Source organism: Mytilus californianus, unplaced genomic scaffold, assembly GCF_021869535.1.
Source record: "Mytilus californianus isolate M0D057914Y unplaced genomic scaffold, xbMytCali1.0.p SCAF_5, whole genome shotgun sequence".
Lineage (NCBI taxonomy): Eukaryota > Metazoa > Mollusca > Bivalvia > Mytilida > Mytilidae > Mytilus > Mytilus californianus.
Genome location: NW_026262701.1, coordinates 46,314,751 through 46,331,282, shown reverse-complemented (window position 1 = coordinate 46,331,282; position 16,532 = coordinate 46,314,751). Strand labels below are relative to the sequence as shown.

The 16,532-nt window shown below is 31.5% G+C and overlaps 1 protein-coding gene across 5 annotated transcripts in view; it reads left to right on the top strand.

Annotated features, from left to right (window-relative positions):
- Window positions 1-16,532, top strand: part of LOC127702315 (hemocyte protein-glutamine gamma-glutamyltransferase-like) — a 51,814-nt gene that overhangs the window by 2,622 nt on the left and 32,660 nt on the right. The window contains exon 1 of one of the 5 annotated variants that reach the window (XM_052206455.1): window positions 11,710-11,832. The exons of 2 other annotated variants lie outside the window; for them this stretch is intronic. Coding sequence is in view for 1 of the 3 variants with exons in the window: in XM_052206451.1 (XP_052062411.1) it covers window positions 14,375-14,432 (58 nt within the window). In the remaining 2 variants the exon portion in view is untranslated. Of the gene's footprint in view, window positions 1-11,709; window positions 11,833-14,350; window positions 14,433-14,975; window positions 15,125-16,532 lie in introns of those variants that run through there. 2 more of the 5 variants (XM_052206451.1, XM_052206453.1) reach the window with 2 other exon arrangements.

Genomic DNA, 16,532 nt, shown 5'->3' with positions numbered 1-16,532 from the left:
CATTGTCATTTCGGGGCCTTTTATAGCTGACTGTGCGGTATGGGCTTTGTTCATTATTGAAGGCTGCACGGTGACCTATAGTTATTAATTTCTGTGTCATTTGGTCTCTTGTGGAGAGTTGTCTCATTGGCAATCTTACCACATCTTCTTTTTTATATGGTTAGAAAATGCAAATAATAACACCATTACAAACACAATTCCATTTTAATATTCTTGTCATTGTTAGAAAATACATAAAATAACACCATTACAAACTCAATCCCAATTAAATATTCTTGTAAGTGTCTATAAATAAAACAAATCTATTTTATTTTTAGAAATTTACCTGTGATAATATAAACGTCACATACAATACGTCACTTTTTGTGACGTTCATCCATTCATGTGACGCGCAGTTTATATTTCGTTTGTGGTGTCCTGGTGTGCTGTCGTAAATTCATGGGAGGTGTCCGTTGATATTCTGCGGTTTACATGTTGTAATGTATTATTATATTATTTATTTTATATGTATTTCTCTGTGCTGAGTGTTCTTGCGTTTGTTTGTACTGTATTCTTGTCACGCAATGTTGTCATTTTAGCAGTATTTTTAACATTGCCATATAAGCGGGAGGGTTGGCTAGCCATAAACCAGGTTCAACCCAGCATTTTTTTCCACAAATGTCCTGGACCAAGTCAGGAATATGGCAGTTGTTATCAGACAGTCCGTTGCTATGTATGTTGGCGTTTGCTTTTGTTGTTGTTCAGTGTTTCTGTTGTTCCGTGGTTTTACTCTTATAGTTGATGTGTTTCCCTCGGTTTTATTTTGTTATCCGAATTGTTTTTGCTTAATAGAATTATGACTATTGAACAGCGGTATACTACTGTTACCTTAAGACAGATTTACCCTGAAATGCGTACAACTATTTACCATAAAGCATTATATAGTTATATGTAAGAAAAGGAAAGGCAGACCGAGTCATTACAAAACTTAATATATATATATATATAATTTTTGCACCTCATGTTTGTGGTATACCATCTTTTCCACAAGTTTATTGTTTTCTGTTTGGTATTAAATTAATATTAAGATCCATTTTGTTAGATCTGGTGATCAATTTATTTGGCAATCGCCAATGGCAGTCAGCAGGGTTTAAGAACATCAGTTGTTCGACCTGTTAGTCAAATGCGTTTTGTTAAAATAGACTTTTTCACTTTTTTTGGTCTGTTGGAAATTGCTGTTTGTACTGTATTTAGACCCCTCTACCACGAAATTTGTTTTACATGCAGACGTATAAAAATTGCGGTTTTTATCCAACGCAATCATAGGTTTGAACGTTGTTTTCAATTTAGACTTTTATATATTCTTTCGTTTGGGCTTGTATTATATTTTCCTTCGGGTTTATATGATCCGTTCATCCTATTTCGACTCTTTAAAATTCAAGAGTCTTTCCTAAATTGAGGTAAATTATATGGCCTTCTAAATACCGTTTCGATTCCTAACATCACTGAAGAGACATTAATTGTCGAAATCCGGATATGGTGTACAAATTTTTGCACCTCATGTTTGTGGTATACCATCTTTTCCACAAGTTTATTGTTTTCTGTTTGGTATTAAATTAATATTAAGATCCATTTTGTTAGATCTGGTGATCAATTTATTTGGCAATCGCCAATGGCAGTCAGCAGGGTTTAAGACCATCAGTTGTTCGACCTGTTAGTCAAATGCGTTTTGTTAAAATAGACTTTTTCACTTTTTTTGGTCTTTTGGAAATTGTTGTTTGTGCTGTATTTAGACCCCTCTACAACGAAATTTGTTTTACATGCACACGTATAAAAGTTGCGGTTTTTATCCAACGCAATCATAGGTTTGAACGTTGTTTTCAATTTAGACTTTTATATATTCTTTCGTTTGGGCTTGTATTATATTTTCCTTCGGGTTTATATGATCCGTTCATCCTATTTCGACTCTTTAAAATTCAAGAGTCTTTCCTAAGTTGAGGTAAATTATATGGCCTTCCAAATACCGTTTCGATCCCTAACATCACTGAAGAGACATTAATTGTCGAAATCCGGATATGGTGTACTAATTTTTGCACCTCATATTTGTGGTATACCATCTTTTCCACAAGTTTATTGTTTTCTGTTTGGTATTAAATTAATATTAAGATCCATTTTGTTAGATCTGGTGATCAATTTATTTGGCAATCGCCAATGGCAGTCAGCAGGGTTTAAGAACATCAGTTGTTCGACCTGTTAGTCAAATGCGTTTTGTTAAAATAGACTTTTCCACTTTTTTTGGTCTTTTGGAAATTGTTGTTAGTGCTGTATTTAGACCCCTCTACCACGAAATTTGTTTTGCATGCACACGTATAAAAAATGCGGTTTTTATCCAACGCAATCATAGGTTTGAACGTTGTTTTCAATTTAGACTTTTATATATTCTTTCGTTTGGGCTTGTTTTATATTTTCCTTCGGGTTTATATGATCCGTTCATCCTGTTTCGACTCTTTAAAATTCAAGAGTCTTTCCTAAATTGAGGTAAATTATATGGCCTTCCAAATACCGTTTCGATCCCTAACATCACTGAAGAGACATTGATTGTCGAAATCCAGATATGGTGTACAAATTTTTGCACCTCATGTTTGTGGTATACCATCTTTTCCACAAGTTTATTGTTTTCTGTTTGGTATTAAATTAATATTAAGATTCATTTTGTTAGATCTGGTGATCAATTTATTTGGCAATCGCCAATGGCAGTCAGCAGGGTTTAAGAACATCAGTTGTTCGACCTGTTAGTCAAATGCGTTTTGTTAAAATAGACTTTTTCACTTTTTTTTGGTCTTTTGGAAATTGTTGTTTGTGCTGTATTTAGACCCCTCTACCACGAAATTTGTTTTACATGCAGACGTATAAAAATTGCGGTTTTTATCCAACGCAATCATAGGTTTGAACGTTGTTTTCAATTTAGACTTTTATATATTCTTTCGTTTGGGCTTGTATTATATTTTCCTTCGGGTTTATATGATCCGTTCATCCAATTTCGACTCTTAAAAATTCAAGAGTCTTTCCTAAATTGAGGTAAATTATATGGCCTTCCAAATACCGTTTCGATTCCTAACATCACTGAAGAGACCTTAATTGTCGAAATCCGGATATGGTGTACAAATTTTTGCACCTCATGTTTGTGGTATACCATCTTTTCCACAAGTTTATTGTTTTCTGTTTGGTATTAAATTAATATTAAGATCCATTTTGTTAGATCTGGTGATCAATTTATTTGGCAATCGCCAATGGCAGTCAGCAGGGTTTAAGAACATCAGTTGTTCGACCTGTTAGTCAAATGCGTTTTGTTAAAATAGACTTTTCCACTTTTTTTGGTCTTTTGGAAATTGTTGTTAGTGCTGTATTTAGACCCCTCTACCACGAAATTTGTTTTGCATGCACACGTATAAAAATTGCGGTTTTTATCCAACGCAATCATAGGTTTGAACGTTGTTTTCAATTTAGACTTTTATATATTCTTTCGTTTGGGCTTGTATTATATTTTCCTTCGGGTTTATATGATCCGTTCATCCAATTTCGACTCTTTAAAATTCAAGAGTCTTTCCTAAATTGAGGTAAATTATATGGCCTTCCAAATACCGTTTCGATTCCTAACATCACTGAAGAGACCTTAATTGTCGAAATCCGGATATGGTGTACAAATTTTTGCACCTCATGTTTGTGGTATACCATCTTTTCCACAAGTTTATTGTTTTCTGTTTGGTATTAAATTAATATTAAGATCCATTTTGTTAGATCTGGTGATCAATTTATTTGGCAATCGCCAATGGCAGTCAGCAGGGTTTAAGAACATCAGTTGTTCGACCTGTTAGTCAAATGCGTTTTGTTAAAATAGACTTTTCCACTTTTTTTGGTCTTTTGGAAATTGTTGTTAGTGCTGTATTTAGACCCCTCTACCACGAAATTTGTTTTGCATGCACACGTATAAAAATTGCGGTTTTTATCCAACGCAATCATAGGTTTGAACGTTGTTTTCAATTTAGACTTTTATATATTCTTTCGTTTGGGCTTGTATTATATTTTCCTTCGGGTTTATATGATCCGTTCATCCAATTTCGACTCTTTAAAATTCAAGAGTCTTTCCTAAATTGAGGTAAATTATATGGCCTTCTAAATACCGTTTCGATCCCTTACATCACTGAAGAGACATTGATTGTCGAAATCCGGATATGGTGTACAAATGTTTGCACCTCATGTTTGTGGTATATCATCTTTTCCACAAGTTTATTGTTTTCTGTTTGGTATTAAATTAATATTAAGATCCATTTTGTTAGATCTGGTGATCAATTTATTTGGCAATCGCCAATGGCAGTCAGCAGGGTATAAGAACATCAGTTGTTCGACCTGTTAGTCAAATGCGTTTTGTTAAAATAGACTTTTTCACTTTTTTTGGTCTTTTGGAAATTGTTGTTTGTGCTGTATTTAGGCTCCTCTACAACGAAATTTGTTTTACATGCACACGTATAAAAATTGCGGTTTTTATCCAACGCAATCATAGGTTTGAACGTTGTTTTCAATTTAGACTTTTATATATTCTTTCGTTTGGGCTTGTTTTATATTTTCCTTCGGGTTTATATGATCCGTTCATCCTATTTCGACTCTTTAAAATTCAAGAGTCTTTCCTAAATTGAGGTAAATTATATGGCCTTCCAAATACCGTTTCGATCCCTAACATCACTGAAGAGACATTAATTGTCGAAATCCAGATATGGTGTACAAATTTTTGCACCTCATGTTTGTGGTATACCATCTTTTCCACAAGTTTATTGTTTTCTGTTTGGTATTAAATTAATATTAAGATTCATTTTGTTAGATCTGGTGATCAATTTATTTGGCAATCGCCAATGGCAGTCAGCAGGGTTTAAGAACATCAGTTGTTCGACCTGTTAGTCAAATGCGTTTTGTTAAAATAGACTTTTTCACTTTTTTTGGTCTTTTGGAAATTGTTGTTTGTGCTGTATTTAGACCCCTCTACCACGAAATTTGTTTTACATGCAGACGTATAAAAATTGCGGTTTTTATCCAACGCAATCATAGGTTTGAACGTTGTTTTCAATTTAGACTTTTATATATTCTTTCGTTTGGGCTTGTATTATATTTTCCTTCGGGTTTATATGATCCGTTCATCCAATTTCGACTCTTTAAAATTCAAGAGTCTTTCCTAAATTGAGGTAAATTATATGGCCTTCCAAATACCGTTTCGATTCCTAACATCACTGAAGAGACCTTAATTGTCGAAATCCGGATATGGTGTACAAATTTTTGCACCTCATGTTTGTGGTATACCATCTTTTCCACAAGTTTATTGTTTTCTGTTTGGTATTAAATTAATATTAAGATCCATTTTGTTAGATCTGGTGATCAATTTATTTGGCAATCGCCAATGGCAGTCAGCAGGGTTTAAGAACATCAGTTGTTCGACCTGTTAGTCAAATGCGTTTTGTTAAAATAGACTTTTCCACTTTTTTTGGTCTTTTGGAAATTGTTGTTAGTGCTGTATTTAGACCCCTCTACCACGAAATTTGTTTTGCATGCACACGTATAAAAATTGCGGTTTTTATCCAACGCAATCATAGGTTTGAACGTTGTTTTCAATTTAGACTTTTATATATTCTTTCGTTTGGGCTTGTATTATATTTTCCTTCGGGTTTATATGATCCGTTCACCCTATTTCGACTCTTTAAAATTCAAGAGTCTTTCCTAAATTGAGGTAAATTATATGGCCTTCCAAATATCGTTTCGATCCCTAACATCGCTGAAGAGACATTAATTGTCGAAATCCGGATATGGTGTACAAATTTTTGCACCTCATGTTTATGGTATACCATCTTTTTCACAAGTTTATTGTTTTCTGTTTGGTATTAAATTAATATTAAGATCAATTTTGTTAGATCTGGTGATCAATTCATTTGGCAATCGCCAATGGCAGTCAGCAGGGTTTAAGAACATCAGTTGTTCGACCTGTTAGTCAAATGCGTTTTGTTAAAATAGACTTTTTCACTTTTTTTGGTCTTTTGGAAATTGTTGTTTGTGCTGTATTTAGACCCCTCTACCACGAAATTTGTTTTACATGCACACGTATAAAAATTGCGGTTTTTATCCAACGCAATCATAGGTTTGAACGTTGTTTTCAATTTAGACTTTTATATATATAAATATATATATTAAGTTTTGTGTTGACTCGGTCTGCCTTTCCTTGTATATATATATATATATGTTTCCGTCTTAACAATGTTGGATTTGCTTTTTTGCAAATAATTGTTTTAATCTATAGACAGGCCATGTCGCAGTTATAGTACGGGGAATTGACATTCAGATGAGGCCTAATGTTAAATATTAATAAAAACCATGTGCTAACCTTAAAATGTGTTGTTGGTTGTTATGTTGTTTGGTGACTGTCTCATTGAAGTTAACCTCACCTTCATTCTTGTTTGCATTATAATAACAATCAGGCAGAGTTCGTTGAGGCTGATGATAATTTCTACGCACTCTTGTTTATGTGCTAAAAATAGGAAAACAAGAGTTATTTTACAGAGACAAACGACAAATTTATTGTGGATGATAATGTGTAAAGAGCACTATATGTAAATGGTATATTTTCAAAGATAGGCATATCTTTTTAAATGAATGAAAGTTTAAAACCCAATACACATTTGTGATTTCAATCATGGCTCATTTTATTTTGTAAGTTCAATATAAATATTGTATAACAAATTTATTAAAAGGAACACCAAATCAGCGATAATCCTGATATCGGTTGGAGTTCGTAATGTGGGTGTAAATTGATTTGTTACGACAATCACTCTTGCGGGTGGTGCATACTTGTACTTTTACATTTTCATATCACTATTTAACTGTATATACACTTCAGGAAATTGCAAAAATTCAGTGAATCTTACCTTGGTTTTTCAGTATTAGAACTTTCATTTTAAAATAAAAAAAGAAAGATATGTTCAAATATTTCTTTAAAACAAAATAGTGCACGGTCAATGAACGAGTCAAAGCATATCATGTTAACTGAGAGGTTGAAAACTAGACCTCCATCAGTGTATTTTATTTAAGGAATGACTGTAATATTTTTTCTGTCTATGAAGAAATAACATAAAAAATGTGGTGCACACTGAATAACCCGCGTAGCAGGTTATTTTAAAGTGTGCACCACATTTTTTATGTTATTTCGAATAGACAGAAAAAATATTACAGTCATTTCTTATAATTTAATTCTAAATTCCGTTTTAAACCGGAGTAAACCATGAAAAAACGTTGATGACGTCACGGTCACATGACAAAATTATGTCTATAAGCTGATAAACAAACAACGTCAGCCAATCAGAAGACGCGTTACATACAAAATTAAATTATAGTTATATATCTTTATTTTATCGAAAACCCTATAGATCAAAGACTTGATAAAATAGGATGAACTGCCAAACATTATGGTTTTGCCCGTATAAATAGTTGTTGAAAGATAAGAAATAATCAGGAGTATCCAAAATGAAGTTCATCAAAGAAACCAGCTTAAGATAATTGTAATGCTAATGTCATTTATTTCTAGTTGATATTATTCCGCAGTGGTTACGGATGAAACTATTCTGATATTGATTATTTTCTTGCAAGTGATAAGATATATTTCGGTTGGTACAAGAGCTTTGCTGTTACAAATCGCTGTGGAAACTCATCTTATAATTACTGAAAAAATCAAACACAAAAGAAAACAGAAATAAAAATTCATAATGAAAATATAAAACAAAAAGGTAAAAAGAAATGAAATAAGAAATGACATGCATATGAAATTCACATTTTTGCATATCAAAAAAGTTTTAAAAGCTAATTCAAAACAAACCAAAATTAACTAAAAAAATAATTCCCAAATATCCTGAAGTATATTTAAAAGTTGTGTTGACCTGATGCACATCCAATATATTTGAACACCTTCAAAATATTTAGAATTTTCAATGTTAGTCAAATCATTTAAACATACAGGAACTAACCTATGTATTATCTTAAATGTTTCTAGTGCCATAGTTCTTATTCTTCTGAACTTTAAAAACAGACTGTACCCATATTCCGAAGATCCTCATATGAACTAGAAAAGACGCTGTTGATAAAACTTTTGCGATAACATGGTATATTTATAGTTGCTTTTGGTCTTGAACTAACTTTTAAAAACTTTTCAGTAACGTTTTTATTTGTGCTACATTGATGGATGAAAATAACACTCTATAAATTGCGTTCATCCGAATCGTTGTTTCTGGATTTGCCTTCATCAGGAAGCATAAAATCAAAACATTGGATCTTTTTTCTTTCACTACCACTGATAACAGTTTGAAAGAGTGTAGACAAAGGTTTAAATATATTTGAATATCTTTATAAATATGTCTTCTTTTTGTTTTGTTGCATATCAAAAAGATATTTATAAAGATAGCGATCTATTAATAAATAAAACGTCTATTTATTCATGTATAGTGCAACCTGATGTAAATCTTTTACATAAATATATACAAAATCAATCAACCTGCTTTCAATGGCATATGATGCACTGTCTGTTTCAACCTCTAAATATTAAAAAAAGGTATTACATCAATGCTTTAATAACAGTTACAGTAAACAAGATTATTTATATACCGTGATGTGAATTTGTATGTTAGTTCATGCATATCCATAGCAGGTACTTTTTGTCGGTCTATCAAGTAAACAAAGGCATGTTTAACATAATTGTACAAGATATAAGAAACTAGAGAAAGATATAAATATCTTCAAATTTGGTAAACATTTAAATCACATTATTCAATTTTAAACAAACACGAACGTTTTTGACCAACATTTAACACTTTGCAATTTTTAAGTTTCTTATCTCACCCACCATAATACTTAATATCCTGTTGTATTTCTTTTTGGATCAGACTGTACATACTGTGCACCCACATATATATAGGTGTAAAAAGTGTTCTAGCACACCTTGCAATTTATTCTAGTTTTGTTTTCAAATTTTATTGCATTAATAGTTATGTACAATGTCCCTTAGCGCTACAACAATGACGCTAATCTTCCTCCTGTGTTGTTAATTGCCAATGCAATTAGTTTTGCTAATAATAATTTTATCGCAGCTTTTTTTACCGTGTTTATAACAACTTTTGTATTGTTTAAACCTGTCACTGATTAAACCCGTCACTGATCAATCCTGCATTTTTTGTTTTATATCTATACGTTTTAAGCACAATCTGTGCAATTTTTATAAATTGAAAACTGATTTCTTTTATTTTCATTTATTGATCACGATTTATACGAAAAAACACGTGCGGTATGGCAAAAAAACAAATTATTTGCACAACAGTAACTTGAAAAGTCCAGGCGGTATAAGCATAGAATATATCTGGTGAGATTCTAAAATTATTTTGATGATACAAATGAAACTACTTTACAATACAGGTGATTCTAAGGTTAAATTTTGAGATCAGAACCGAAGCATTCGTGTTTTTTCTTCCTATTTAAATGATGTGAAGCAAACCTGGTGATAGTCTTTCAAGAAGCACTACTCAAAGTAATGTGTCGTGTGAAAAATAAGTCCCGTCCCTATTTTTGATGTCTAAAGACTGATCACACTGAACAGACACGGCTTTAATTTTGAATGATAATCCAATTTATTTAGAAAATCAATGCCGCGTTCGTATTAACATTTATAAATGTAGTGGTTTATATGTATATGCACCTGGTCAAAAACGTTTAAGTATAGCCTGAATAGCTCAAAAGTCAATGGGATGTCTTTGATGAATTATTCATTTGACTCGTCATTGTTTTTAAAAAAATAGTCAGTTTTGGACGGTTATACATGCTAAAAAAGAGGGACGATAACAAAGCCACAATCAAAATTAATATGTCAAAGAGAAACCTACAAAACTAGGACATAAAAACGAAAAACGACAAAAAGACAAACAACAGCAATTTATATTCTAAAATACTAGAGCAGTCGTCTGATCTGCAGATGAACGAATTGCGTCATATCCGATATCGTGACATTTTTACTCGAGTTTGGTTTCGTATGACGCTTACCCTGTCGATGCTTCATGGCTAGCTTAGTTTGGAGTACTTGCGCAGTTTTGTCGTGATTTGGATATTAAAAAGATTTTGAACATCGGTGTACGACTGCTGCCTCATACTTCAGACTTTTTTTCACTTACCTTGCAAAAAAATGACATGCCTTCTTATCCAGACATAATATCATGACCCTCGAATGAAGCTAGCTAGACAATTGATATGAAAATCTTGGTTACAGGGGAAATTACGTGCGGTACACGTCAATAATAAACTAACTTAAAATACGGCGTAACAAATTTATCTGATTAATGTCAACAGACACATATTGTACCTAAGTCACACATTCTCACTTTTAAGATTTTTCTAAATGTTTCCCGCAAAATTAAACTTGGTAGAATTTTAAGCAATATGTATGTTTAAAAGGAAATTACGTGCGGTACACGTCAATAATAAACTAACTTAAAATACGGCGCAACAAATTTATCTGACTAATGTCAACAGACATATATTGTACCTATGTCACGCATTCTCACTTTTAAGATTTATTTTTTATGTTTCCCGCAAAATTAAACTTGGTAGAATTTTGGGCAATATGTATGTTTAAAAGGAAATGTATGAAATAACAACCTAAGGAAACGAATAACCGAGAGACATTCAAAAAACAATACTCGGAAATAGGTGCTTTGTGAATTGTACCTTTAGAATGAATGACAATATAAAATAATAATCCCTAATTCAAAAATATTATAATTCTGTATTTCAAAACACGATTCGCTGGGTCATCTCAGTTTATGCAAACAATGATTAACACATTAATTAAAGTACACTCATTCACAAACTTGAAATCAATCAATCAGGGTGTATAATGTCGTAAATGTTTTGCGTTCTTCTACATTTAAATATCACTAGGCAACATCAAATACCATGTAACATACAGAAAAATGTATCAAATAAATGTTCGTATTTACTTGCTACCTTGATAGATTATATATATTTCTGAATTTGTATTTAATGTTTTATCTACATACTTTATAATTACATTTTTAAAGGTAAAAATTAAGAATTAAAGTAAAAAGATTAAAGCCCTATTCCTAAATAATTTTTCTAACATTTAAAATATCACAATATTTGTCTTTTTCTGTGATCTACTAGGAGTCTTTCGATACTGTTAATAATCCGGTGATACATTTCCTCTTTGACTCACATGTACTATAGAGGTGGTCCGGAAAACAAGTTTTCATTTCAAACTTTTATATTTAGTCAGATCGAAGGAGGGATAATTTACACAACCAATGGTTAATGGATTCGGTTTTAGAATTAGATTATGTTTCAAACTTTCAAATACTTTGGCATCCAGTATCGTAAAGAAACATTAACTGCTAAAATGCACATCTTGTGCGATAGCATTGATACCATACAATTTATGTAAATAGTATATTTACAAATATAGGCATACTTGTTTTTAGGTTATTTGATAATTTGCAGCCATATAGTCACTCGAGTTCAACAATGATTTCTTTTGTGTTAATAGTCAATGTAAATATTGTATAACAGATTTATTAAAGGGTATGTCAAATCAGCGATATCTGATATATGGTTTACGTTCGTTATATGGGCGTTCATTGAGTAAAAGTTGTAAATGCCTCTTGATTATTGTGCATACTTGTAAAATTACATTTTATATCACTAGTTTTAAACAACATATACTATACAGAAAAGTTGCAAAAAATCAGTGAATTGTACCTTGGTATTTCGGTAAGTTTTTTCATTATAAAATTTAAAACAAAATATATATTTAAAAAAATACTTTTAAGAAAATATCATATAGTTTAGTAATGTATCAAGAGATATCACCGTGACTGTCTTGTTCAAAACTAGATCTCCGTTATTGATGTACGATTTATTCGAAAATCAAGTTCTTTCGAAGAATAGATATAACGGGTTGAAGTTGATAACAACATGGTTTGACCCGTATATACTGTTGTTAAGAGATATGAAAAAAGCAGAAGTGTCCGACCTAAGTGTGATGCTGATGTCATTCATCTTAAAAATATCTATTCAACAGCTTTTTTCAGATGAAACAATTCATCTGTTTGTATTAATTCTTGCAAGTGGTAAAATTTAATTCTCACAAGAGCTAAACATCGATGTCCTATCTGTTAGAGTAATATAACTTATACGGCTGTTAACTGGTGTTATTATATTACATTTTGGTTTTTTAAATATTCGTCAAAAACCTTTCTGGACAAGTTGCAAAACATATTGTAACCACGTGAAAGGTTTTCTGTGTGAACGACCGTATCTCAATCAAAAAGTCGCATTACATAGTTATAAACCACTGCCGTCAAAATAATGCAGCCCAAAACTTAACTGTTGCAAAGATCCAATCGATATCAGTAAGCTGGTAAAAATTTCTGACATATAACGTTTTGCAATGAAAAGGTGTATTAAACTTATGAAATCTGTTTATTTTAGGTGCATATTCGTTGTATAGAATTGAGATTTGCAAGAATGAATAAAAATTCACCTCAAATGAAAACTGTTCTCCTAATTAGTAATGTACTTAAAAATATAAACGTTATTATGTAAATCAAAATATTATTCAACAGTATCGTTTGTCTTGCTGACCGCCGCGGCATTGTAGGAAATCGTGAAGTCGATCCTGCCGATTTAAACCAAAGACTTGAAAATTGGTATTTGCTGCTTCTCCGCTACGAACAAAGTATGTACGAGTTAGAACAAAGACTGGTCGTCCCGGTGTCACAACTATATGTCCGGGAAGGGTGACACGTCTGCCTACAGACTGCCCTTGTAAACATACACGTTCAAAATCTTGCTCAGCATGTCGGTCTAGTACACAGGAGTTTCCATATTATTATGATGTTTACATTTTAAATATCTATTTAACTTGCCGCTGGACGTCAAACAGCAATCCATCATCATCACGTTTATCTTGTTATTGAGGTAAAATTAGGTTGTCAAAACATCATTTTTCTTTTACTACCACTAACAACAGTTTGGCAGAGTTTTTACCAGGATATATATTTGTTTTGTCGCTTAAAAGACGAGATATTTTAAAAGTGAGTTATCTATAGTTACTGTAATAACTAACACTTCTATGTGATAGAAACCATTTAATTTATTCTAACATATTATATCCAATGTTCGTAAAGTAAATGCGTTCATATTAACAAACTATCATTCAACTATGTGTATCAGTAAAAGATTGAAATTACCATAATTCATTTGGCCTTGCAAAACGAAATCTTAATTCATAAAAAGAGTATACACAACAAAACACATTCTGTCGATATTATATACAGTAGCCTACTTCGTTATCTTTTGCGAGTTTTTGTATAGCTATTAAATTTGCATTTGTTAAAATCAAATTTATTTATTTCAGACGACACATTATACTAATTTTGCACATTATTTCCTGTGCACCATGAGCGTTTCTTTTCAGCAAGTAGTGTACATTTGTATTGACTATTAGAGTTATGTTAAACCTTAAGCGGGATTCGTATTATATTTTTAACATAAAAGCTAAAATTTTAAAGAAATCGATTTCAACGACAATTGGTTGTTTAACTTCAGTGTCAAATATTACAGATGCATGGATGCACATTAACCGTTAGACATTTTACTGAAATTAAAACCCAAATGTCATTGATTTAAAAACAAAAGATATATTCATAAATGTTTGTAATCATGCGAAATTGTTTTTATTTAAAATGCTTTCATTTGAACTGATTGTTGTGTTGAAAAGAATGAATAACATATTTGGTTTACATGCGAGGCCATTACGCACTGATCTAAAATAACTATTTGGCCTGTTATTTGTACAATCAATGTATCATAAGCTGGGTGAAAAAAGAAAAGTCCTGTTTACATAACACGACAACATGTAATAAAATTGTGAGAGAAAAAAACACTTTCTCAAAATTTTATTAGCTACTAGTACTTTGCAATTAGACTGAGCGTAAATTTAATTTACTTTTGTAAAGCACTCGGTACGATTTAGGAAAAATCATAAACTAAAAAGATGGTCTGAACCATTAAGGCGTTGTCAAAAAGAAAAGTCAAATCTTCTTTACTCTACTAAATCGTATTAAAGAACTCAAATATGAGTTCATTTTAAGTAGCAAATAAAGTAATATGGGATATGCATCAGTTTCAACCATTCTCAAACACTTTTGTATTGTTTAATGTTAAGTTAGATAAAATTAAACTTTACTCAAGTTCTTTTTATAGCTGATATATGTAGTGTTCAGAAACAATGCGTTTACTGAGTTGAGAAATGTTGATCTTCATATTCTACCTCAGGATAATTAGGTTCAACATTGGGAAAATGAAAGGTGAGCCATTAACAAAATCAAATAAAATCATTAAGAATTATAAGACTTTTGTTTTTCAATATTTCAGGTGTATTTTAAGTACGTAAAAGTCCACATAGCTATACTATACATTACATTGGGCGTTTTGGTATTCATTGTTGAAGACCATGTGCTGACCTTGAGATGTGTTTTAGATTATATATGGTTAGATTGCTGTCTCACTGTTTACCCCACCTCTCCTTTCATTAGTTTTTATTCGTTACTGTGATGCACAGACCTGTGTTAGACCCTCTTTTCTATGCATTAAAAATAAAGTAATAGTACAAACAAAAGACGCAAAAAAATGGGTACATATCCATTTCGGTTTATAATTATGTGTTAAGAGCCTGGACATATCTAAATTTTATACTTACAATTATAGGCATATTTTTTTTAAATATATGATATTTAGCAACCTAATACACAGATTTCCAAAACTCATCGTTTTATTTTGTAAGTTCTATGTAAATATTATATTATAGATGTATTAAAGGGAACATTAAATCAGCGAGAACACTGACATCGGTTGGTGTTCGTAATGTGGGTGTAGATTGATTTAAAACGGTAAACCTCCAGAGTGGTGCATACCTCTACATTCACATTTTTATATCACTAGTTAATATATACCATACAGGAAAATTGCAAAAATTCGTGAATCTTACCTTGTTATTTCGGTAAGTTCTTTCATTATATAATTTCACCAAAAAATATAATGTAGTTTCAAATAATACGTTTAAAGAAAATATTGGACGGTCAAGTAGCTTGTCAAAGCATATCATTGTATTGATTTTTGTATAAGTCGTTAAACGTATTTCGGTTGTTTGGGAGAGCTTTGCTTTTAAAAATTCCCGTCAGAACCGTTAGGGCAATATCCCTAATCAAGCTGTTTGAATGGTATGATTCAATTACAATGTTTACGATTCTTCTTAAAAGACTAAATAAGCTTTTGCACAAGATCATGTTTTTCTCTGACTGTTTATGACGTCTTTACACTAAATCCGTTGAATGTGTACTTATTCATAATGCAGTTTCACATAGAGTAATATACTTAGTAGTTGTAATCTTTCAATAATTTTCAAGTATCGTTCAGCTTACTATAAAATGGACTAACTAGTAGTAAAATCAGATCCACAATGAATAGATATAAAAAGAATGTCTTTTATAATGATTGATAAAAAGTAAAATAACAAAAATACCGAACTCCAAGGAAAATTTAAAACGGAAAGTCCTTTATCAAGTGGCAAAATCAAAAGCTCAGACACATCAAACGAATGGAAAACAACTGATATATGCCTGACTTGGTACAAGCATTTCCTTATTTAGAAAATGGTGGGTGAAACCTGGTTTTATAGCTAGCTAAACCTCTCACTTGTATGACAGTCATATAGAATCTAATTATTTTGACAACAATGTGTCAACAAAACAAATAGACATACACATGTTATAGGTAAAATGTCAAACAATGGGGTACATCATTGACCGAAGTACATTTTGTATGAAGCGAGGAAGCGCTTCATTCTAAAAATGTGCGCACGGTCAACGCTTTTACAACCCTATAAAATTACTAAAAGAAGCATTCAATACTTATAATTACATGTTTTTGGCTAGGATCATGAAAACACGATTTCTATCAAGTTCTTCTTTTATTTACCTGTGCATTTTATTGTGGAAGCTCGTGTCATCATGAATGTTACATTTCATTTTGAAATGAAGGTTAATATCAGAATGACGCGAGATTGCTGTTAGCTAATCAAAATAACGTATTATAATGAAATGTACATGTAATGTAATTATTGTATAATTATTAAGGTTTATAAATGCGTTCATGTTAACCAAAAATCTTCACACTGTTTGTATCAATTACTATGATTCACAAGGTTTTAAACAAAGAAGTTTGATGTTTTTTACTGAACGTAAAATGTTGTGTCGATGTTATAATAGTGACTTTCATCATAACTGTTTTACAAGTTTTCTAGAGCTCCAATTTACATGTAAATGTCTGGATTCTAATACAGTTAACAATAAAAGTTACGTGTTAAATTACAGTAAATGACAAGTTGCATTTGATAAATCTAATTTATT